This window comes from Anas acuta, chromosome Z (assembly GCF_963932015.1).
Source record: "Anas acuta chromosome Z, bAnaAcu1.1, whole genome shotgun sequence".
Lineage (NCBI taxonomy): Eukaryota > Metazoa > Chordata > Aves > Anseriformes > Anatidae > Anas > Anas acuta.
In genome coordinates, this window is record NC_089017.1 from 63,032,178 (window position 1) to 63,057,075 (window position 24,898).

At 42.0% G+C, this 24,898-nt stretch overlaps 1 protein-coding gene across 2 annotated transcripts; it reads left to right on the forward strand.

Annotated features, from left to right (window-relative positions):
* The first annotated feature begins 992 nt into the window (after positions 1–992).
* On the forward strand, positions 993–24,744 carry RIGI (RNA sensor RIG-I). Of its 2 annotated transcripts, none has more exons than XM_068665920.1 (18): positions 993–1,344; positions 1,487–1,618; positions 3,530–3,708; positions 4,705–4,855; positions 6,388–6,513; positions 7,411–7,524; positions 8,616–8,769; positions 9,643–9,901; positions 10,479–10,641; positions 11,495–11,596; positions 13,701–13,858; positions 14,185–14,320; positions 15,209–15,357; positions 16,674–16,764; positions 17,479–17,649; positions 19,216–19,367; positions 20,834–20,980; positions 22,374–24,744. In XM_068665920.1, exons 1-18 carry the CDS (start codon positions 1,110–1,112, stop codon positions 22,686–22,688), a joined length of 2,934 nt encoding a protein of 977 aa, XP_068522021.1. In that variant the 5' UTR covers positions 993–1,109; the 3' UTR covers positions 22,689–24,744. The 2 variants fall into 2 exon arrangements, with proteins under 2 accessions (XP_068522021.1, XP_068522022.1); XM_068665921.1 differs by having other exon boundaries at positions 1,173–1,344; positions 7,414–7,524.
* Positions 24,745–24,898: the final 154 nt, after the last annotated feature.

Sequence of the window (24,898 nt, forward strand, 5' to 3'; positions counted from 1 at the left end):
GAATCTTCACTCTGTCTGTGAGGAGCAGAACCTGAGTGCTAATATCACTCATTACTGAATGAAAGCTGTAATAGGCACTTCTCAAGTGGAAATAGGCTCAACAGGCACTACCAAGTAAAAATGCCTCTCTGCTATGTTTGTTACCTGTCAGTCTAATCACCATGCTCTACAGGGTGTGTTGGGCAACTCACGTAGAGGCTAACGCTTCTTCCTTGTTACTCACAAGCAAATTAAGCCCTCAGAGATTATCTTACTGAAAATGCGGGGAGGAGAGATGACTGACAGGGGCTTGTTCACCTGCCCTTTTCTTGCTGCAGAAGATGTCCTCTCTCAGTTGTTCAGCATTTCCCAGTCTATGAGTGGATAGCCTTTCTGTGTTTTGGTCAGCTGTGCATGATATTTCTCTGGTCCTTCTCATTGCTCTGGTTAAGCTAACAGCCCAAATTCAAGTCTGTCCTAGCCTAGGGCCATTTGGAGCCTAGGGCAACAGCAGCTGGGAGAGAGCGAGAAAATGTGAGAGAACCTCACATTTGGGATCTTTGGGGAGCTGCTGCCCATGGGGGACCCGTGCTGGAGCAGTTTGCTCCTGGGGGATGGATGGACCCCGTGGGATGGAGCCGTGTGGGAGCAGTGCTTGAAGAGCTGCTGCCTGTGGGCAGCCCCCGCGGGATCGGTTCGGGAAGGACGGCATCCCTGGGAGGGACCCCATGGAGAGCAGGGGCAGGGAGGGACCGAGAGGGAGCGGAGGAGACGAAGTGTCAGGGACTGACTACAGCCCCCATTCCCCTGCACTGCCTGGGGGGAAGAGGTAGAGGAGGGTGGATGGTGGGGAAGGTGTTTTTCATTTCCTTTTATTTTTTTCTCACTGCTCTAGTCTGCTAGTGATAGGCAATGAATTCTATTGTTCTCCCCATCCTTACGCCAACCCCTGAGCCCTTTCCATCGCATTTTCTCCCCGTTTCCCTTTGAGGAGGCGGAGTGGGAGAGTGGCTGTGCCGGACCCCAGGCCCGTGTCTCGGTGTCCCGGTGGGGCTGTTGGTGGCGATCCGAGGCTCACGAAGCTGCGAGCCGCTGCCTGTGCCCGCTGGCGGCCAGAGGGCGGGCTGCGGATGGGGCCGCGATCTCCACACCCCGCGGGGGCCGCTTTCGTTTTCCATTCCCCGCCGGGCCTCGCTGCCTTTCTGTGCCGAGCCGGGGGGGGCCGGGCCGGGCCGGGCGGCGGCCGGCAGAGCCCAGCCATGACGGCGGAGGAGAAGCGGAGCCTGCAGTGCTACCGCCGCTACATCGAGCGGAGCCTCAACCCGGTCTACGTGCTGGGCAACATGACGGACTGGCTGCCCGACGGTGAGCCGCCCCCTCCCCACACCCTCCCCAGGGCCCCTCAGCGCCCTGCCCGCGGACGCGGAGCCCCGGGGTGTCCCCCCCTGGGGGTGTCCCCGATTCCCCCCCCCCCCCCCCCCCTGACGGGAGCGCTTCTCTGCGGCAGAGCTGCGGGAGAGGATCCGCAAGGAGGAGGAGAGGGGGGTGAGCGGCGCCGCCGCGCTCTTCCTGGACGCCGTGCTGCAGCTGGAGGCCCGGGGGTGGTTCCGAGGGATGCTGGACGCGATGCTGGCCGCAGGTGGGTGTGAGGGAAGGAGGACCCCCGCCGGGACACCACCCCCCCCCCCCCCGGGACACGGGGAGTCCCCCCCGGGGAGCTGTGGCTGCTGGGTGCGTGAGGTCCCCGCAGGTGGCAGAAAAAAAAGATGGTGGAAGCGTAAAGTGGTCAGGGTTTGGCATCTCCGCTCTCCAGGAGTGGGTTCTGGCACAGGTTGCTGCTGGGGATTTGTCAGAGACCTCATCTCCACAGGTCTCATGAGAAAAGCCACTTCTGCTTTCACTTACTCTATCGATGGCTGCGGTACCTCAGGGAGCAGTTGTTGCTGGCTTTCTTACCGCTTGGATGTTGTCCTGCCCTCCCCGTGAAGCAAATATTCGTTCTAGGGCAACTTTTTCCCGTGGTGTTATATTGCTGATCCCTGGATTCCAAAAAAAGGCCCCCTTTAAACATTTTCATAGCATTTGGTTTGGTGTATGTCCAGCAGAAACACTGCAAACGTCTGCCTACCGACCCCAAGTGCTATCCCCAAGTGCTATTTACTCATTTTCATTTTGGGTTGCAACAGTTAACAGAGCTCTTTGGCCTTAAACTAGAAATGAGCATTACTCTTGTCCTTGGCAAATGAAGAGATAGGTGACAACCAGGTTAAAGACACCGTGGTGGTAAGTACCCACACTGCTCTTCTGCTCCTCCAAAAGACAAGAAAAAGCTATGGAAATTGTTCTGTGCTCCCACTGTCCCTCTGGGGTAACGTCCTGCTTTCTTTCTCTTCTGAACCAAGACAAATCATGCAAGTCGTCTATATGGTATTCCCTGCTGTTTTCTGTCCCATTACATTGTTTTCAGCTGTTTGCTGACTAACTAGGCAGAAGTCCTCTGACTAGTTCTCAGTCAGGGTTCTGAAGTGAATGCATTACGGTAGGAAATACTAAATGAGGGTGGAGCCAAGGACAGGAATAAAATGTAGATGGTGAATAAAATCAAAGGGGTCCAAAGGCTCTCGTGATGCAGAGTAGTGTCTGTGCTCTGGACAAATTATGTAGGAGTATTTACAAAGACTGAGTGGATCCGAGGATTGTATGGACCAAAGGAAGTGGGTTGTAATGGCCACTTAGGGAACACACTCAGTGACCTTTTATGGCATTTTTGTCCTCCTTGCAAGTATTACTGCTCTTTTAGCAAAAGTCTTTTGTAAACCACATATTGTGGTTTAACCCGGGAGGCAGCTAAGCACCACACAGCCATTTGCTAATTCTCTCACTAACTCCCACTGGGATGGGGGAAGAGAATCAAAACAGGGTGAAAAAAATCATGGGTTGAGTAAAAATAGTTTAATAGGACAGAAAATGAAGGGAAAACAATAACAATAACAATAGAATATAGAAAGCAAGTGATGCACAATGCAATTGCTTACCACCCACTGGCTGATGCCCAGACAGATCCCAAATAGAGGCAGTGCCCTGAGCCAACTCCCCCAGTTTTACTGCTGACCATGACACCCCATGGCATGGCACATCCGTGTGGTCCATTTGGGCCAGCTGTCTTGGCTGTGTCCCCTCCCTCCTCGCTGGTGGGGCAGCACCAGAAGTTGAAAGGTCCTTGGCTCTGTGCAATCACTGCTCTGCAACAGCTGAAATATCCATGTGTTATCAAATTTTTCTCATCCTCAGTCCAACACACAGCACCATACCAGCCAGTAGGAAGAAAAGTAAATCTGTTCCAGCCAAAACCAGGACTTATATGAAGGTGTGGTAATGTAAATAGTCACTGAATCCATAAAAATTGTTGTTCGCCTAGACTTCGGTCAGTCACAAGCCAAAACAATTTAGTTTCTCCAGAGTGGCTAAGAAAGTGTATTGCAGCTCATACATGGGTATTCTAGCCAGAAATTGAATTAATAGTAACTCTTTGACCCTTTTTTTCCTGAAGGTTACACAGGACTGGCAGAAGCGATTGAGAACTGGGACTTCAGCAAACTGGAAAAACTGGAGTTACACAGACAGCTGTTGAAGCGGATAGAGGCAACAATGTTAGAAGTCGACCCAGTAGCACTCATTCCCTACATAAGCACATGCCTGATAGACAGGGAGTGTGAAGAGATTCAGCAGGTTTGGTTAATGACAAAATCCCTGTATTTGCCTGGTGTTGCTGTTGTACAAATGTTTGGCATTGTCTGTGCCCAGCCACATATGTTTGCAGAGTCGATGCTCCAAAGAAACCTCCGGGCTTCTGGAAGGTGCCATGTTGTGGTCAAATGGGTGTCTTGCTATGCCTTGCAGTAGTCCCCTTTTTGGAGCATTCATGCTGCATTAAGCCTCCTAGAAATAGAGGTGGATGTAGGCAAAATGGCAATTAGATATTAGATATTAGATATTAGATATCAGCTAAACTGATTCTTACTTGTAATGGGGTTTCAGATAGACTATTATCTGGACTGTGGAAAACCCTAGAAACTTTGTATGGCATTTTGAGTTTTGTCAGCACCCAAAGAGATGCCCGTTGAGTAAAATAAACCTTCTGGTCCAAAGTCATTAGCTAAATGCAGTGTCACAGATGTTTTTAACACTTCTAGATGTGAAGCAGTTTTACTGTTATCCAGCTCCACCTCAGTGTCATTACTGACTGATGGCTGATAACAATTAACACTAACCTGTATTAGTCAATGAGTGATTGGTAATAATAAATTATTGATGCTAGGTGAAGGAGCCTGTAAGGTGTTCTTGCTCCTTGTGACTCCTGAGGAGGTTTGTTTGCAGCTATTTTATCTTAAAAGAGTTTTTTCTTTACGGAGATAACATTTAGGAAGATTGCCTCTGACTAAATATCAGGCCTGCCACACGGTTTGCTTTATGGTGTTCTAAATATTTAAGCAAATAGCCTGTCTGTTGATGTAGTCCAGCTAATCTTAGTATACACCTAGGCAGGCGGAATTGCAGCAGTAGTAGGTAAATGACCACATTTTTTTGGAGACTTTTTTTTTTTCTTCTGTGGGAGGGAAATGTAATTTTCAACTGAACATCAAACAATATAAATCAATCAAAATGTCAGAGAATTGCTTTTGATTACTCTCAGGCAACAGCAACTTCTGTTTGTTGTACATGCAGATTAGCGAAAACAGAAGCAAAGCAGCAGGCATAACTAAACTCATTGAATGTCTCTGTCGGTCGGATAAGGAGCACTGGCCAAAAAGCCTTCAGCTGGCACTAGATACCACAGGATATTACCGTGCAAGTGAACTGTGGGATATAAGAGAAGGTAAACTTCAAATTGTTTTTATGATGTTCTCTTTCTCTTCTTGTACCAAGACAGGTTTTTTTGTTTGTTTGTTCGCTTTTTTTGTTTGTTTTGTTTTTTCTTCAGGAGAGTAAGACCAATTTGAAAGGATACCATCAGACTACATTTCTCCTTAATGCTAAAAATGAAACAAAACAGAAAAACAACAATATTCTTTCTTAAAAATTAATATATCTCTTATATAAAATTAAATATATGTATTTCACTACTAAAACATTAAGCCAATTGTTTTTTGATAAATTGGTTTCTATTTCTCTATATCTGTATTTGCTTTTTCCCAAACCATAAGTGATTGTTTTATTTGTTAGACAAGCCACACTTAAGTGGCTTTTTACATAAAAATATTCAGAATAAGAAATATTATTGCAGTAGTCAAATGTGTGTGTGTGTTATTTCTTATCTGGGGATTTAGTTTGATATGGTTAATCAAATTATGAACAGATTCTATATAAAATATATAAGAATAATACTTTCAAATATATAGGTACTATTTTACATAGCTGATGGCTATATATATGATACGGATAATAACTATATTTTAAAAGTAAAAGGTCTGACTGTTCTGGGGCAGCATCTGCTTACATCTAGTTTAAAGCCAGTGAGCTCACTGCAGACTGAAGTGACATTGTACATGCTGGAAGTGCTTTAATGCTAGCAGTTAAGGAGGGTTACCAGTAGAATTTAATCCTGGGTAACATGTGCTTTCAGGAGCTGGATTAGGGCACATTGGCACATTTGTGCTCTTTCCCCCTCTCCAAAAACAGTGCTTTGCCTTGGTGTGTTCTGTTCACAGTGAGACTCTGTACAAAGCCTACTTAAATTTGTTTGAAAAGGTAAATAATTACAGGGCCAAAGAAAATTTTAGTGTCTTTATATCATCATGTAAGATAAAGTATATAGATATAAATAAAGTATATAGATACTTTATATGTAGATACTATATATACTTTATATATATATATATATATATACACACATATACATACATATATATATATATGTATCTCTATATATATACATATAGAGAGAGATATATATAGATATATATAGATCTATATAGATATATATAGATACTATATAGATACTTTTATATAGATAGATACGAATAAAGTATATAGATAGTCCTACAGTTTCTAGGTCCTTCCAAAAAATAGGGGTAAAGGGAGAACAAAGTCTTGAATTTACAAAGCTTCTTTGGACTCCTACATGTGTTTCATTGTGGTTAATGTCCACATTAGATCAATAATCTTGTCTCCACATCTATTCTCTCCCTTACTTTTTAAGGGGTACTTAAATCTGCATTGAGTTTGTGGATTTCCTAAGACCAACACTGAATGCAACGCATTTTATGTAACAGGGAGCCTGGATGCAGCATCATTTAGTGTAGCTTTTCCATGCTAGTAACCATCTCATTCACCTTTCCATCCCAGCAAATACACCATTTTAAAATCAAAAGGTAGTTAACATGACTTTTTTCTTTTGTCATTGTACAGATAATGCCAAAGATGTTGACAGTGAAATGACAGATGCCTCTGAGGACTGCCTTGAAGCCAGTATGACGTATTCTGAAGAAGCAGAACCTGATGATAATCTCAGTGAAAATCTTGGTTCAGCTGCAGGTAAGACTTAGCAACATGAACAGTTTACAGTGGGGATTCTTCATTCCTTTAGACCCCTGGAGGATGCGGATGTGATTTGCCACAAAGGACAGCACTGAAGATGTAGTACAAATCAATGACTTGATTTTGCTATCTCCTCTTTCAATGTTTAAAGTATTGCATGTTGGACATTACACGTGTTAGAGGTTGCCCCCCATTTACCATATTTCCAATGCAGAGTTGTTCCATCAGCACATTATCAAAGAGGTTTCCAACATCAGGCTGTTGTTATATCTCTTCTCTGATACAACTAACGCACACAAGACCTGATGTCAGCCAGTTTCTGTAGCTGAAAGTGGCTGTGAAGGATCTGTACAGTTGCTGACATATTTCATATGTGAAATTTTGTCCCACCTGTGGATTCTACATACTGTTCTGTAATACAAGCCCTCTGGTAAGACTGTTATTTAAAAGTCTTTGAAGCAGAAGGCTAAAGGAATACAAGTTGAACTCAGTACACATATTTTTGGGAAAAATCAGCACATTATCAAAGTGCTGATAAAAAATATGGACATATTTTTGGGAAAAATATGTCCATATGTTTTATTTCTGAGTTAAAGATGTCCAGTCAAGGTGAGAGTTGTCTTCCAAGATGCTGGAATGACTTCACTTTTGGAAGCACAATCTGCTAACAATCTGGTAACAAAAGCCTACCATCAAAATTACATACAATTCTTGTCTGATGCATGTGTCCTGTAAAAAGCATTTTCCATCAGAGAATGCCCTGTGTAGACTGCAAGGACACTGGCTCTATCATTTTGGATAGTAAGCATGTGGGGTACAATACATTTTATCCATTTCTGTTGAAACACTCTTTGACAAATGATGCTTAATCCATGTTTTTACAATCTTTCCTAGAAGGAATTGGCAAACCTCCACCTGTCTATGAAACAAAGAAGGCTCGGAGCTACCAGATTGAACTTGCACAGCCTGCTATCAATGGGAAAAATGCCTTAATATGTGCCCCTACTGGTAAGAAAATGCAAGTATTTTGGAAGAGAGTGCTGTGAAGGATAGAGGAGGGTAAAGACTGAGTCAGACTTTTGCAGCTGTTTATTGAAAAGCAGACATCCCTGTAAGAGTAGAGTCTTTGAGTAATTTGCCTTGCAACCCTTAGGAAAAACAGAATGAGTTCCCATCAGACTCTTCTGTCCTCTGTGCTTTGCTGCCTGCAGCACCAGACCACCACAGGGAACTTTTGCAGTAGCTCAGTACTGAATTGATATTGAAGATCAGCAGCAAAAGAGAGATCACTCAGCTCTTTCTCCCCACTGTGTTTTCTCTGCTGCTAGCCAGGTGCTGCAGAAGCAGGTGGGGTAGCAGCAGCAGAGCGAAGAAGAGCTCAGGTGCTCCACACAGTGAGCCTGAATGCTAGTGGGGAAGAGAGAAACGTGAGAGGAGCAAGACTACAACGGGAAGGACTGAGGCTGAAAACACTGGTACCTGTGCCATGGCCTGGCCTCATGTGGTAGCACACACCAGGAACAGAAATACACTCAGTGACTTCAAACAGAACGAATAACACTGCAGACAGCTTTTCACCTGGTGTCTGCAGACTGAGACTGCAGGAGAGAAAGGGATGACCACCCAGCTGAAAAGACAGCCTCCAAAGGGCAGCGTAGCACTCTCCTTGCTCCTCTGCACAACACTGGAAAAAAGTAGAGGTGAACCAGAATAAGTGAATGTAAAAAAATCAGAAATTGTCCATTACTAACAACAAAATATGTTAGAGAATACGCATGTTCTTTCATGAAGCAGATGCTGCTGCCACCCATGCCCTCTGTACTCCATTATTTTCCATGTAATCATTTCTGGGGTATGTGGAGATGCCATATTATGAACTCAGCTTTGTGCATTGTGGAACAGAGCTGTGTAACTTGTCTGGGACCTTCAACAGAGATGTGCAGGCCCTGGTCCTGTACCAAGAGCATCTGGCAGTATTACAGTCCCTTTGCCAGCTCCCTGTTGCTCAAGGCCAGATGACAAGCACAGGGGACAGGCCCCTGCTTACAAACATGACCTTTCACTCTAGTGCCTTACCTATCATGTTCTTCATTTTAAAGGATCTGGAAAAACTTTCGTCTCAATTCTGATTTGCGAACACCATTTCCAAAACATGCCTGCAGGACGAAAGGCGAAAGTTGTCTTTCTTGCAACTAAAGTCCCAGTGTATGAACAGCAGAAAAATGTCTTCAAGCATCATTTTGAAAGACAAGGGTAAGTGTAACTCTGCCTCCACAGAAGATAAGCTATACTCTCAATCAGCTGCAGCTCAGGCAAAATGTAATGGTTTAACTGCTGACAGGAATGTTTCTCACTAATGTGAGATGGTTTGTGGTAAGAATGACAAGTAAACATGCTAAGTGCTGTGAAAAGAGTGTGATGCCTCTGCTCTGGTGAGTTCACACTGGCTGTACTGCATCTGTGGCAATGGCCAAAGCACAAAAGTGCTTGCCTCTGGAGAAGGGCTGAAGTGTCTTTTCCCTGGAGGCTCCTTGCAGCTCTGCTCCCAAGGACAAGCCACGTGGAAGCACCAGAGTTGGGATTCCTCTTGTTCTCAATTAGCAGCATCTCCTTCTTTTCCAAAAGAAAGGATCCTAACTTGTTCAACCTTTCAACCTTTCTTCAGATGGCAATTAACCTTTCAGATGGAACTGAAAATTTCCTAGGGGAGTATTGATACCCTGCAGTTTCTGATTTTGAACAAATATATAGGAATTCCTATAGCTATGGGAAAAGGAGGCTGCTGGACAGAAAACAGTCATGTGCTACCAGCTGTACACAGAAAACAGGTGAAGGGCAGGTTCTGCAAATACAGCTTGACTGTGAACTGACAGGTGAAGCTTAAATGGACAAAGTCACCACCCCTCAAATCTAATATATTTCAGTTAATGGGAGATGAAAATCCAGCTGTTTACTCTCAGCACTTGTTTTTCTCAGTTCCTGCAGGTCAGACTATAGGTTCCAACATTTTTAATTTAGTTACTTCCCTCTAGGGCTTGCTGAAAATTAACCCTTCTAGCTGTTTGTTTGTTTGTTTTTCTTTGCAGAACATCCTCTTTTCATACATTATCTTTTACTTCTTCTTAGATACTCTGTTCAAGGAATTAGTGGTGAAAATTTTTCAAATGTCTCTGTAGAAAAAGTTATAGAGGATAGTGACATCATCGTAGTGACACCCCAGATCCTGGTGAATAGCTTCGAGGATGGGACCCTTACCTCGCTCTCCATTTTCACTCTGATGATATTCGATGAGTGCCACAACACTACAGGCAACCACCCTTACAATGTGTTAATGACCAGGTATCTGGAGCAGAAATTTAACTCCTCTGCAAGTCAGCTGCCACAGGTAAGGCTCAGCCTGGCAGTGGTGGAAACTTTAATGAGAAACATATTGCAGTGTGGTCAGCAAAGCTTGAAGTTTTGCCTTCTGTGTTAGTCTAGTTCAAACTCCCACTTATCAATGGCTGCAAATGAAAATGCTAGCACCCGCAACTCCTCTCTTTCTTCAGCTACCTCCAGACTATTTTCCCCAGTTGCGTCTTCCCTTCAGCTGCCAAGAAACTGCTGCAAAGACACTTCCTCGGAGTGGGTGTGGAGGACAGCTCTGGGTGTGGATTTGCTGTTTCTGTGTGTGATGAGCATAGGCAAATGCAGCTGTTGATGGATTAAATTAGCTGGATAATTTATTTGCAGTTTAAATACAGAAGGCTTGATCAACATGGAGAAGGCATGAATGGGGTCAAGGTCTGACTCTCAAGAATAAGTCCTGGCACTTAGGACTTCAGGCACTTCAGCTGCTTGCTTTGTTTCCTTGTTTTTGAAGACAGTGACCATTTGTTGGTTGGTAACTGCACCTCCAGTCTTTTTTTGCTTGTGACAAAGGACCAACACTGCTATTCGTGTGTGTGTGTGTGTGTGTTCAGATTTTAGGTTTGACTGCTTCTGTTGGAGTTGGTAATGCCAAGAACATTGAGGAAACAATAGAGCACATCTGTAGTCTCTGCTCCTACCTTGACATACAGGCCATATCCACTGTCAGAGAGAACATACAAGAACTGCAAAGGTTCATGAACAAACCAGAAATAGGTAAATGTTTCCTTTTCGTTTTCCTCTGAGATGCAAAGCACCACCAATAACTCAGCTATGTGACCCACTTTTGTCAGGTGAAGTTAAGAGCTTATAAGTCAGCTGGAGCTTTGCTTCCTGATAGCTTGAAAGAGGTCTGAGCATGCACTTAAGCATTGCCCTGCAGTAAGACAATGCCAGTTTGGGCACAGATTGCATCCAGTTTTAGGGCTCATTCATGTGACCAGGCAAAAAACAATGTAGCCAGCACCACAAGAGCCAGCACAAGCATCCCTGAACCTGCAGAAAAAGCAGACCATGCCATGTAGACTTAGCTTCATCAGCTGCAAGTTGTCTGTATTAGATGATGTTGCTGTGTCACATACTGCAAACAGAGCTCCCATCAGACAACCTCAGGGTCAACGCAGCCATGCCACCACTTTGGTGAGATTAATGTGTTGAGAGATGAAAGGTAGAGAAATGAGGTGGATGATGTTGTGTCTTTTTTTTTTTTTTTTTTTTTTTGTCCCTCCTAGGAAATACTTAAATTTTTCCTGGCTCTTCCCATGAAGAGCCATGTGGTCATAACATCATTCCAGAAGGGGATGGTACTGAAAACAGCAGGAAAAAACAAATTTTCTCTTTGCAGTGTCTGGTATTCATTTAGCAAGGCAGAAAAGTCAGTTCAGTTCTGCCAGTGAAGACTGGGAACTGTTTCTGTGCAAACATAATGCTTACTAACAATAAACATCATTATGATAGCACAGAGCATTGTATGTAGTGTTCTTCTAGATGAGGATTTGTTCTGTGCTGCCCAGGAAAACATCTGACTTACTGAAGCCACTGACCACTCACTTCTGCTTTTTGTCTTTAGATGTCAGATTGGTTAAGAGGCGAATTCACAATCCCTTTGCAGCCATTATCTCAAATTTGATGTCCGAGACAGAGGCACTGATGAGGACAATTTACTCAGTGGGTAAGGCACTATAACATTCCTATAACTGGGATTCTGTCATCGATTACATTAGTGTGAATCCTCATGGCTGCTACAACAGTCACTTGTCTTCCTCTGACTTTCTCCTCCTTCCTTCTTACTTGTCTCTAACCAGTATTACCTACATGAGAGATCACAGGTAGAAGAGTCACATACTGTCCTGTTACTTGTGATTAATTTTGTAACCTTGAATATTTTTGCTTGGATTTCAACCTGTGTTTCTAGAAGCTAAGAATGGTGTGTTTTTGACACTGTCACATCAGCTTGAATTGGAAACAAAGCTACCAAAAGGCTTGCTTTCAAAATGTGGTGAGCTGGATTTCGTTGATGAGAGATAGTTGGAAGTTCTCACTCAAGCATTTCTCCAGATGATTCATTCCTAGCTGTCTCCATCAATGAAAGTGAGAAGGGGCTCAGCCTCTGTGTTACTCCGATTGCTCTAAGCTCTTCCTCTTCATGAAAGTTTTCTCTCTCTTCTGCTGCACTGAGACTTCTTCACACAGTATCTCTGGTCTCTCTGAGTTGCACACAGAGTTCTTGGTAGGGGTACCCTGACCACCTTTTCTGGTCACCCTTTTGTTCTCATACTTTTGGCTGCATTTTCCCCCATTTCCTTTGTTTACCAAGCCTCTGTTATTTCCTGATGAAAGCATTTAAGATAATTTTGCAGAAGAGGATCTGTGGAACAGAAACACCATCAGAGAGAGGATACAGCTGCCAAAGAAAGGAGACATTTGTCTGCAGGATCCCAGCTTCATGAGCTGCCAGAGATGTGCAGGTTTGCAGAGAAGCAGATACACAGTTGTGAGAAGAAACAATGGGTGGCATTGTCAGGAGACTGAACTGTGCAGCCCTGCAGAAATGACATTGATCCTGTCTGCTTTTGTAGGGTTCCCAAGTGGTGTCCGGTAAATGGTCTTATATACAGTTTGAGAGCTACAGTGCCAAGTGGACACCCCTGAAGAGTTATGCTCAGGATCTACCTTGGTCTATTGAGTCCGTCTCTGAATTAAAGGATTTTGTCTGCGCTTAGACTGGCCTTTGCAAACTGAATAGGGTGCCTTGAGCCTGTCTTCCTTCTTTCCGTATTTTCCTAATTACTTTTCCCCCACTTTCCAAATATTGGAGAATGAACTGTACTCCATGGCTGGAAGGGAGAATTAGAAAGCAAAACAAGGCAATAAAAAAACAAAGAATAATTTTTGTTTTCAAATTGCACAACAAACTTTCCAAGCTGTACAGTAAATTAAGTAAACGTTTCTGAAGCTTATCTCCCTGTCACAGTTCCTCTTGCATAAAATGTCATTGCCTTCCCTTCTGTGGACCCTCAGAGTACTGATATTTATGAAGTTCTCAGAGTATGGATAAAACAAAGAGGTACTAGCTAGTTCTGCCTCCAGAACAGCCCTTTGGGTAATAGACCTTTAAGTACCATGGACAATATAACAGATGATTACTGAACTATTGAGTAGCTGGTAATCCAAGGAGCAATGCATTTACAGTGTCTTGAATACTGTGGGATTCTTACAGGAAAAGAGAACTCCAACTTTATTGGTAAAAGCCTTACAAATGTTTGTATCTACAAAGATCCTCAACTGAATTGTACCAGGTTAATTCTAGCCTAATCTCTGGGTGTAACTTGAAACGCACAGAATAAAGAAGACAGTTCCAGGCTCTTCTCAGATGGTTCCTAGAGACAGAACAAGAGGAAGTGGGCACAAACAGAAACCCAGGAAATCCCCCTCTAGCATCAGGAAGAACTTCTTTGCTGTGAAGGTGGTCAAGCACTGGAACAGGTTGCCCAAAGAAGCTGTGACATCACCATCCTTGGAAATACTCAAAATTGATTTGGACGTGGTCCTGAGAAATCTGCTCTAAGTGACCCTGCTTTGAGCAGGGATTTGGCCTAAAGATCACCAGAAGTGCTTCCAGTCTCCGCAGTTCAGTGATTGTATCTTACGGTGCTTTTCTGTTTAGGCTTTTTAGACCTAAATTCATTGAAAGTGCATTGTCTTCTTGCCAACTGTTCTGGTTATTTATGATGATGAACAAGGCGAATGAATGTTTGCTTCCTCCCTTTTTCTAGATACTCTCTCCCAAAACAGCAAGAAAGATTTCGGAACACAGAACTATGAACACTGGATAGTTGTCACTCAGAGGAAATGCAGACTGCTGCAACTAGAAGACAAAGAGGAGGAGAGCAGGATATGTAGAGCCCTTTTCATTTGCACTGAACACCTGCGGGTAAGTGTATATCTTCTATTCTTCCATACAGAGATACTGCCCTCCTGTTCCTCCTGATAATGGTATGCCCATCGAGGAGTAGGTTTTTAACCTAATAATCTTATTTTAAACAGGCTAAAGCATGCATCCTCTAGGAACACTGTGTCTTAAGGTACTCACTAAGCGTAGTGGTATAACACAGAGGAGCCTTTGTAATGTTTGTGTTGCCGTGCAAATGGAAGAACAACACAATTCTGTAATATGTAATCTACCTAAATAACATTTGCATTCATCCTCTGTCCCATGGAAAGTGAAGCTTCAGTGTGTGTGTCTCTTTCTGTGGTCAGAAATACAATGACGCCCTCATCATCAGTGAAGATGCCCGCATCATAGATGCTTTATCCTACCTGACCGAGTTTTTCACAAATGTCAAGAATGGACCGTACACAGAATTAGAGCAGCACCTGACGGCCAAATTTCAAGGTATTTCACACAGTTACCTCTGACAACTGCAGGGAGGAAAAGGGCTTCTGGTAGGGTGATTCAAGTTGTTTTTTCAGAATAGCTGTAATTCTCTTTTTTTTTTTTTTTCCCCTAGAAGTTTTGTACTTTTCCTCTGTACTTTGTACAATTCCTGTGAACACAAAGGTAGTACTAGTGTAGTTGGGTCCCGACTTTCTGGGACTACAATCTCTACCACAGGTGCTAAGGAAGCAATGGATGTTTTAAGTAAATGCTGGAGTAGGTTCTTAAGTGCCAGCCTTTGAGATAAGGCCGTGGTGTCCTTTGAGGGATGCTTCACAAGCAGATGGACAGATGGGTGCTGGCAGCTTTAGATAAGGCAATATACACTGATCACAGCACTGCCTAGCCTCCCCCTGCCCAGTGCTCCTGGACAAACCATGAGCTCCTGGAAAACAGCAGGCAGACCTCTATACCTCTTTTACTGAAATTTGGAGGCTGAGCAGTTGTCTAGCTTCTGGGTTCACAACAGTGTGCTGTAAACCTGGCTGTGACATGGTGTGTTGCAGTGCTGACTGCAGTTTTACATCACTGGGGTGTCTGCCCTCTAGTGCCAGTTGTTTCTGAAGAAATGGTGTTACTCTGCAAGAACCAAGTTTGTTCTGATTAGAACTGATCCTGTAGTTTGCTACAAAATGTATTCTGAAATGTGATTCAAAAATTGTTTTCTGAGGGTTTTGTTGCATTTAATCAATAGCTTTTTTTCTTTGCATCTGAAAGAATACAAGTAAAAATAGAAGCTAAAGAGAATACGAGTGACATTTGAAAGTAGGTTGAGGTGAGAATTCTGTTTCCTGCATTAAAGAAAGCGATTTATTTCTTTTTGAATAAAATGCTATTTTCTTCCAGAGAAAGAACCAGAACTGATTGCCCTTTCAAAAGACGAAACAAATGAGAATCCTAAACTGGAAGAGCTTGTCTGTATCCTGGATGATGCGTACCGCTATAACCCACAGACTCGCACTCTTCTCTTTGCTAAGACAAGAGCTTTAGTATCTGTAAGACATCTCTTTTTAAAGCTCCTACAATGGGAAATGATAAAATGTAATGCCTCATCTATTTTCCTTTGCATTTTGATCTGGAAATGTAAAAATATGCATATCTTCCTAAGCAAATATTTATCTTTCTATACCATCCTAAGCAGTGGTGCTCTGAAGCAGGGTGAAGTTATTATTTTTCCTAAAAGCTACAAGATAAGGGATGTTGTTCTTCATCATTTCTGCTTGTTACAGGTTGTAGTTGATCATTAAGCTGTCAGTTTTTTACTTTAGGTACAAAGTCAGTTTTAGCTAGTTGTTTTACAAGATTTTTGGCCTCAGTACAGCAGTGTTATCAACTAGCAACTCTGCTCTTTTACTGACTGTGCACATCAGGAGGTATTCTTAGGTTTCCTGGAGGATTCCTGTAGGCCCAAAGGAGGTCTGTGCCCTAGCATGTGTTATTGATCAAGGAAAAGGGAAGACTTTGTGGAACAGATTTTCTCTGGACCCTCCTGATGCACTGATCTATTCTTTATTTGCCTGGGATCAAAGATCTAGGTTGGATGATCTTTTTTCACTATTCCACTACATTGTTCCCAGAAAACAAAATCATTCTTGAAGTAAGTGTGCTGCTAATCATTAGCGTCAGTAGCTCCTAAACATTTGCTGCAGTGTGTCATATTCTCTGGCTACTGTAAACAGGCTTATCAGCTGAGTGTCCCAATCTCCATTTCATCCTTGCATATAGACTTGCTGGATGAATTACAAAGCAGAAAAAAAAAAAAAAAAAAAAGTTAAATGCAAGGTAAGGTCCAGACTAACAACACCAAGCATCTCCTGGCAGCTTTCTGTGATATTTGCAAAAGCCTACTTTAGCCTGTCTGAAATTCGTTCTTACATAAGGCCAGTTTGAAGATGCTACTTTCACTGTGCAGTGGAAAAGTGCAGTTTGTAAGTAGTGCTTCATTTCCTTTGGATCCGAGCTCTAGTATTCAGTGATCTACTGGCTTATAGGAGAACATTAAAAAAATAAAGGAATGCATACTATTTAGCAGTGAAAGGCTGCCTGCACTTTAGCCAGCTTTTATGTTGGGAGGGTTAAAAGAGAGGAAACCAGCCGTGACATGATCAGATCTGGCATCAGGGCTGCAATAGTAATTGTGTTCTCTCACCTACTTGTAGAATTTCCCTGCTGAAATATGACTTTACCTTCTTTTCTGCCTTTTGTTCTCAGAAGCATTAATTGCCTAGGCAAGGACAGGGAGGTTCTGCATAGCTGTCCCAAACTGGCATTTCATCTGGATGGCGATCTAACTCCCTGGTTTGCTTTCCAGGCTTTGAAGAAGTGTATGGAGGAAAACCCTATCCTTAACTACATAAAGCCAGGTGTTTTGATGGGGCGCGGAAGAAGAGATCAAACAACAGGTATGCAGGTCTGCTCTGTGGAATAACAGTTTCCAGACATGCTCTGGCTACAGAGCTAAAATTGTTTTACTGCTCCTGTGTTCCTAAGCAGCAGAAGATCATTTATGCTATGATTTCTTCAGTATCTAGAAGACTTTTAATCAATTCTGTGAAGATGCCGGCTTTTTCCATCTAGGATCTTTGGTTAAAGCAGCAGTTAGAAACATCAGTGGCCCTTTCCTTTTGGATTCTTTTGCTAGTTGAAATGAAATTCACAAATTGTTTTCCTTGTGATTACTTCTCATGATATTTTCCCTGTTCTTTTACAGTCTCCTGTCTAATTTTGTATTTGGTGATACAAAGACATTTTATGATGGAGTGGAAGCAGCACCCAAAATGAATCACAGAATCACAGTACATGAAGTACAAATGGCTTAAGTTAAGAGTTAGATTGGTCTTAAAATAAGTAATCTGCATGGGTCTCATTAACTAAGATCAGTTAGGTGCTGTGTGTGCGGCGCTGTTTCCCAGGATGACAATTATTGTGGCACATCAACATATTTCCTGTTCAGTGGGTATTGTGTGCAGCCAGTGGGGTATGCTAACCTAAAGTATTTTTCCATATCAAAAAGATGTACTAATTTCCATGTACCACTTCAGCAACAGCAAATACAGGTAGCTTGCTCAAGAAACCTTTTGGTGTTTTTTCCTGACTCAGTTTCTTGGTACTGGTAGGTATGACCCTCCCAAGCCAGAAGGGTGTGCTGGATGCGTTCAAAACCAGCAAGGACAACAGGCTGCTCATTGCTACATCTGTTGCTGATGAAGGCATTGATATTGTCCAGTGCAACCTTGTTGTGCTCTATGAATACTCCGGTAACGTGACCAAAATGATCCAAGTCAGAGGTATGGAAATTCAGAGCTATTACTTTGCTTTATTTACTCTTTTGGCCTAGAAATGGACTTAAAATTGCTACTAAATAGCACTTCAGAAATAATATAGCAATATGTGCATCGCTTACTGTTGTTCCTTTGTGCCTTTTGAGTACAGTCAGATAAATGATGGGACTGGATGTAACAAATTTGTTCACAGAACAGAGTCCTTAATGTTGTGTGGCTTTTCTTTTGCCATGTGAATTAACCATGGTACACATGGCTATTGAGCTATTGAAGAGCAACCCTCAAGTGAATAATCAAATATACAAACAAAAGTATGGTTACACAAACTGTAGCCAAAAATAGTGCGAACTGTAGTGATTGTGATAATTTACAAAGGACTGCTGTAATCAAGTTTCACATTTTGCCTTTTCTCCCAAAAACCTTCCCCTACTCAGTGGCCAACTACCAACACACATACTCCCTTTGTGCCCAGTGATAATTCACCAAGCACTAGGTCACTGCATAACAGACCTCTAATATTCAAGAGCAAAAAAAAAGCTTCTGTCTTGGCTTGCTTGAAGTCTAAGACTTCAGTCTCAAACCGAGGTGATTTTATTATATGGCCACTAGAGGGGAAGAAAGAGCCACACTAAATACTGCTTCTACTTGACATTCCCAGATGTCCTAAACCTGCCTCCATCTTTCAGGAATTCATCTGCAATAATTTATCGTATCACCTGAGTAATTAAGTTCACAATCTGATGAGATGTGATCTCTGTTGCACTCAGATCTCTGCTTTCAGAGCTTGTGTGCTGTGATTTTTGAGATTTGTGCTATAAAGAAATAATAGTCCTTGTTTTGGCTTATGGCTGAAAGAGTAGTGTTAGTTCATAATATGCCATTGAAGATACAAAGAAAATAAGCTACGTAACTTTTTATGCCGCATAAAGTCATGACTTTGGAGGGGATTGGAGCTCAAAAATAAATGTGGACACTTGTTCTAAGCGCAGTATTTCTGAACTGGTATGAAATCCATGTTTGCATGTGTCACAGCAGCAAAGAGAAGACAAGCAGTAGGTACCAACAGATCAAAGAGACAGCACTTGCTTTTTATTGACAGCAATGTATTTCCAGTTCCCCATTGTTGCTTTGTTTTGTTTTGTGATTTTTTTTTATTTATTTATCTGTTTATTTTGATAGACACCCATTAGCAGAGGAAAAAAATAGTAAGAACTTTTCTGTTCTACCCTGTTTTTTTCCAAAGAAGGCTGCAAGATGCTGCACAGTAAATGAAGCGTGTCAAGCATGCCTGAGCTTAACTGAGGCAGGCCATAGAAGCAGGCAATACAGCAGAGGCTGGGAGATAGGCATGAGGATGCCTAGAAGGGTACAACTTATTTGTTCTGGTTTGTGATCAAGGAAGAAACAGATGAGAGAATGCTGTTCAGGAAACAGTGCTATATAAATTTGAAGACAAGTATGGGAAACATGGGCAGCCACACAGAAAGTCCTTAATGCTCTTCTATGGCATAGGTGCTAGTTTTGCACATCGTGTTAAGAGTAACTAATGAGGATGAAAGTGTTGCTGTATAGGTCGTGGAAGGGCAGCAGGCAGCAAGTGCATCCTTGTGACAAGCAAAACAGAAGTGGTTGAGAATGAAAAATGCAACCGTTATAAGGAAGAAATGATGAATAAAGCTGTTGAAAAGATCCAGAAATGGGATGAAGAAACATTTGCAAAAAAGGTTTGTTATATTTTTGTACTAAAATCTACATGTACAATGTGTATTTTCCTTCATCTACCACAGCTTTGTCTAGAACTACATGATAACGTGAGGGAAGTGTGCAGTGTGCTTGGTTTCAGACAGAGGCTGGACCAGCAGAGAAGGGATAGTGTATACCACTAGCTAGCAAAATGTCATCTGGGTTGGAACTGCAGAAGCCTTAAAAGTTGAGGCAGAATTTATTAATTTCTCAGCTTAAAAAATAAAATATAAACTATTTTGTCTACTAGAAGAAAAATATTTTATCTGTTTGGGACTGTGGATGGGCAGATGGGATTACTTAAGCTGTGCAGCTGGTGGTAATATGTCCATCCATATCCATGTCCAGAAGCACTTTTCCTTAACAGCAGGCCACTACAAGTGTTTTCCTAAGTTATTTGCTGTAATGCCTCAGGTTTATCGATTTCAAGAAACCATTGACCAGGATATTAACAGGATGATGTTTGGGTTTGTGCATGCTCTTCTGCTGGTGACCTTTTCAGTACTGCCTACAATACTGTTCATCTTTGCCACAAGCAATATTTGACAGAAAACAAGTGTAATAGGAACAATGAGCATGCATACAGTGTTTTACATTAACTCTGCTGTGCACCACACACTTCCAGATCAGAAAACATTATGAGGGGCAGAGGAAGAAGTGTCAGGAACCCTTGGATCTAAGGTGACATGCAAAGATGTGTGTTGGGCTAAGCCAGCTGTGATGGACAGGTGGGGATCCTCCTAGACCTTAGTAACAAGTGTCCCAGGGAGGGCAGGAGGAAGCCAGTCACAGTCACTGCAAGTAAAAATGCTTTGTACACAGTTCTGCCACAGTTTGCCCTGTTTCCAGGTGAGCTTTCATAGTCTGAGCTGTAACAAGGGGTGTCCAAGGCCCTGTAGCCATTGCAGAGCTTCTTCTCCCACCTGAGGCCTCACTGGAGGCCCTTCTGGAGCCTTCTTTCCAAACCAGGGACTGCCCAGAGCAGCAGTGCTGTTTCTGCTGTAGGGAGTCTCACATGACTTAAATTTTATAAGGACTTGATGTAGAGCTTAGGGATATGGTTTAGTGGGGACTGTTCGTGTTAGGTTAGAGGTTGGACTCGATGATCTTGAGGTCTCTTCCAACCTAGAAATTCTGTGATTCTGTGATTCTGTGACTTTAACAGTGTTATGACCAAAAGGGGCATGTGCTCGGGTGGGAGAGCAATGGCATGAACACTGCCCATCCCAAAGACTCATTCTGGCATTGGTTGCCTGATCTGACATACGTACCTTGTTCTTTCTGGGCTAGAACAGGGCATGGTTTGTTTCCTCATAAGTAATGGGTCCCCAGATGTTACCTACCAAGAGAGCTTAGCCATCTTGAGTTGTGTTCAGACATTGGTGCTCCTCTGAATTTTGTGATGCCTTTTTTGATCTTGATTTGTATTTATCTATTAATTTTAAAGATACATAATCTGCAAATGAAGGAAAGGGTGTTACGAGATTCCAGGAGGAAAGAAATAAAACCTAAAGTAGTGGAAGGCCAAAAGAACCTCCTGTGTGGAAAATGCAAAGCATATGCCTGCAGTACAGATGACATCAGGATTATAAAGGTATGCCTCTATATGGAAATCTGCGTCCATGAACTCCAGGGAAGTCAGCATTTTTGGACCAAAAGCATTGGTTTTCTGTGTGGAAAGTAAGCTATTTTGTGCCAACTGGGGAAGACAAAAAATATTGGTATATCACTAAACCACAGGACTGGTCATAACAGCTTCTGTAGCATATTAGGATGGCAGCTGATGATGTACAAGGTGTGCAAATATGTGATATGACAGAAATCAGTTCAGGATTCCTCAACTCCCTTCTGACAAAATCCTTGTATTTTTGCAGGAAACCATCTGAGGTTTAATAATGTAACTTCTTAGTGTAACTGCTGGATATTTAGTTTCCCTATTAATGTAAGCTTCTCATGTGGACCTCTCCCTGCAGCTGACATTTCTCTCACTACTTCTGCTGAGTGAAAATTATCGGCACAAAGTACTGAGATCCGCTCACACCTTGGTTTATGGTCCACTTTTGTGTATTGAAAGGCAAGGCAAAGCAGGGTTTTGCAAGGGGAGTCCAGCTGTTTTTGGACTGTTGATGGGAGTTCACTATTCCTCTGCCCTGGTGAAGTCAATAGATAGGGGTTTGAAATAGCTCAGCCTTACAAAAAAAAAAAAAAAAAAAAAGTTCTTTGCCAAATAACAAGATGCGTCTAACGTGCAACTCTGTTACTTTTTTCTTTTTTTTTTCTGTGGTGTTGGGTTATCACCAATACCTGTGCAAATTTTTGAGAGTTCAGAAAACAGATTTTTTGCTTAGTGTCATGCAAATAACCCCCAACATTTTAAATAATCCCTCTAAACTCATTTCTGACAATTTACAAGCCTAAATAGATTTAACAGAAATTGCATTTCCAGAAGGGACTGAGAGTTTTCAGATTCCACCTGAAGTTCTGTGTATGCTTTCATATTGCTTTTTTTTGAAACAAACTTTGATAATATGTTACAAACAAGTGTAAATAACTGCAACCTCTATAATTTGTTAGTGTGGCTTCTGCTACCTCTGCAAATTATTTGCATCATAACTCACAGAAAACTGTGGGAAGCAGGAGTCTCTCAGGTCATCTGTTGTTCAGCTGGCTTTCAGTTTTATGCACAAGGCTCAAATAACTGCAGTCGTGGTTTTGAGAGAAGCTAATTTAAATGTGTATATGCTGGTGATATGTAAGAGTTCTGGTTTTGATAGTCCCAGCCCTGCTCCTTTCTGGTACCTGGTATTTAATGAAAATATAACAAAGTATTAAAAAAAAAAAAGGCAAAGAGGGGCTGGAAGGTGAGACTTGCAAGTATTGAGAAGCCCTTTACGACTAAAATGATATTTGTGAGGGGAAGGGAAATGTCAGGAAGTACGACAAAAGGTGTTTCTACAAGTAACCATTTTTGGCACGTGTTGTTTCAGGACTCTCATCACATTGTCCTAGGAGAAGCATTCAAGGAGCGTTATACAACAAAGCCTCATAAGAAACCAATGCAGTTTGATGGTTTTGAGAAAAAAAGCAAGATGTATTGCCGAAATAATAATTGCCAGCATGATTGGGGAATCACAGTGAAGTACCTGACATTTGACAATCTACCAGTGATCAAAATCAAAAGCTTCGTAATGGAGAGTACTGCAACTGGAACACAAATGGACTTTCAGAAATGGAAAAGCATTAATTCTTCTTTGAAGAATTTTGATGTTGAAGAAATGTCCAACTTGTACCCACCATTTTAGTGCATCTATTACTCTCCTACACTAATGTGAAAAAGGAGATGATCTCCTATTTCCTTGTATAAAAAATACTTGTTCTTTATACTGTGTGTGTGCTAGGTACCTCAATGGCATCTGTCTAGATAACAAAAGTCTGGTATGGCCACCAAAAAGAAACACACAAAAGCTATCTTATTAAGTGTTTCACCAGATCTTATGAAGTAAGTATGGACCAACATATGCCTAAGTATCTAGATCTTAATCTTTACTGATTTTATTAAAATGGTAGCATTTTTCTATCATGGCATATTTGTCAGCTTGCTACAGCTGAAGTTGCAGAATGGATACCTTTCTATGTGTTGCTTACCTTAATGAGCTGCAAGGGAGACAAGACAGTGCCGTCTAAGATAGGTGACGGCTTAATTTAGATGGTGATTACCCTGATGTTTTGCCTCAGGGGTTGGTATTTGAAATCTCTCACAATGTTGATATTAATTCTATAGGTGCCCTGTCAGCTGAGTTGGAATCAGAACTGAGTTAAAACATTAGAGTGTTTAAATCCCTTCTCCTCACCTAGATCCCAGACTTCTCTAAGAAAAAAACAGAAGTTGCTACAGATGCAATTATGAATGGTGATGTTAAAACTGTAAATTATAAAGCACTTGATTCTACATGATACCTTCAAAGAGCATAATCTTCAAAGTTTTTGGAACTAAGATGAAATGTAGTTTACTTTCTACATTTAGTAGTGCAGTAAGATATTAACGTAGAGGAGTTATGCATTTAATTATACGCTTGAACTCTGAAGCAGAAAGCGCTTCAAATGATAAGCTAAGAGTGAAAAATGTTTTGTAAACTACGTAATTCCTAGTCAGTGAGACTTGGGATGGTCTTTTAAACGTTGTCACAGGGCATTAAAAGCAAAAATCTTTTAAAGTGATGCTTCATGTTCTATCTTGGTCCATGCCTTTTCTTGTGAAAGCTCTATAGCACCATACATAATGCCTGCACTTCAGTCCTACAACGATTTATTCTGGATATAGCTTTTACCCAGTAACTGTCCTGTTCGTATAGCTGCTTCTAAAAGGAAACATGGAACAACGAATAAAGATGATTTATTATTGGATATGCCACCCCTCCAAAAATACCAGAAACAAAGAACTGGAAGAAGGCTGGCCCTTGAGAGTATCTGATTTTATTTTTTTTAATCAAACCCAGAATTACATATTTATTACCAAAAAACATTCAAGATTATGACCACAGTAACAGCTCTCAAGGTGCTCTACAGAATGGTTCAGGGTAGAAGGAATTTCTGTGGGCCATCTAGTCCTCTGCTTAAGCAGGGACAGCTAGAGCAGACCACATTCACATGGCTTTTGAATACCACCAAGGATGGAGAATCCACAGCCTCTTGGGGCAACCTGTGACAGTACTCAGTCATCCTCACAGTGAGAAAGTGTTTCCAGACGTTCAGAGGGAACATCCTGTTTTCTTTGGTGGCCCATTGCATCTTGTCCTGTTGCTGCACACACTGAAAAGAGCTTGGGTCTGCCTTCTTCACACCTTCCCCTTGGGTATTTGTACAAACAAATATCCAAGGTGCCCCTAAGCCTCCTCTTCTCTAGGCTAAACAGTCCTAACTAATTATTTTACCCTTCCCTTCTACCAAGGAGTCCAGAACTGGACATAGTACCCCAGAGGTGACCTCAGCAGTGCTGTTTGTTATAATCAAGCAACATTTGGCTATTGCAGGCACAGTGCACTCTCTATTCTCCATCTAAGACTCTTGCTTTCTTTCAGAACTAATTTCACTGTTTTTTTCCTCAGATACAGTTGGAGCTAAGTGCACTGAAAATACAACAGGAGAGTATAATATTTTTTCCACTATGTTGTTTTAGCAGTTGGTCTAAATACAGTTAAGAGTAAGTGCTTTATTAACCCTGTTTATCTCTGAGTTATCTGTTATCTGTTCATAAATAAATACATGTTTTGGGGATTGGGCAGCCACTGCCTTCAACAAATGTATTACTGTAATCACTGGTTGGTAACTGCCATAAAATTGCTGACATTAATCTTGAAAGCGTGGTAAATTGTCTTCTTGATAACAAAACAGGGAAATAAACCAGCCCTATTCTGCTGGGTTACAGAAGACTGCCAGTACCAGACAGCATCTGCATTCATTCTATCTCCTGTAGATTATTCAAAGAAACAAGTAAGAACTAAAATATGAGAAT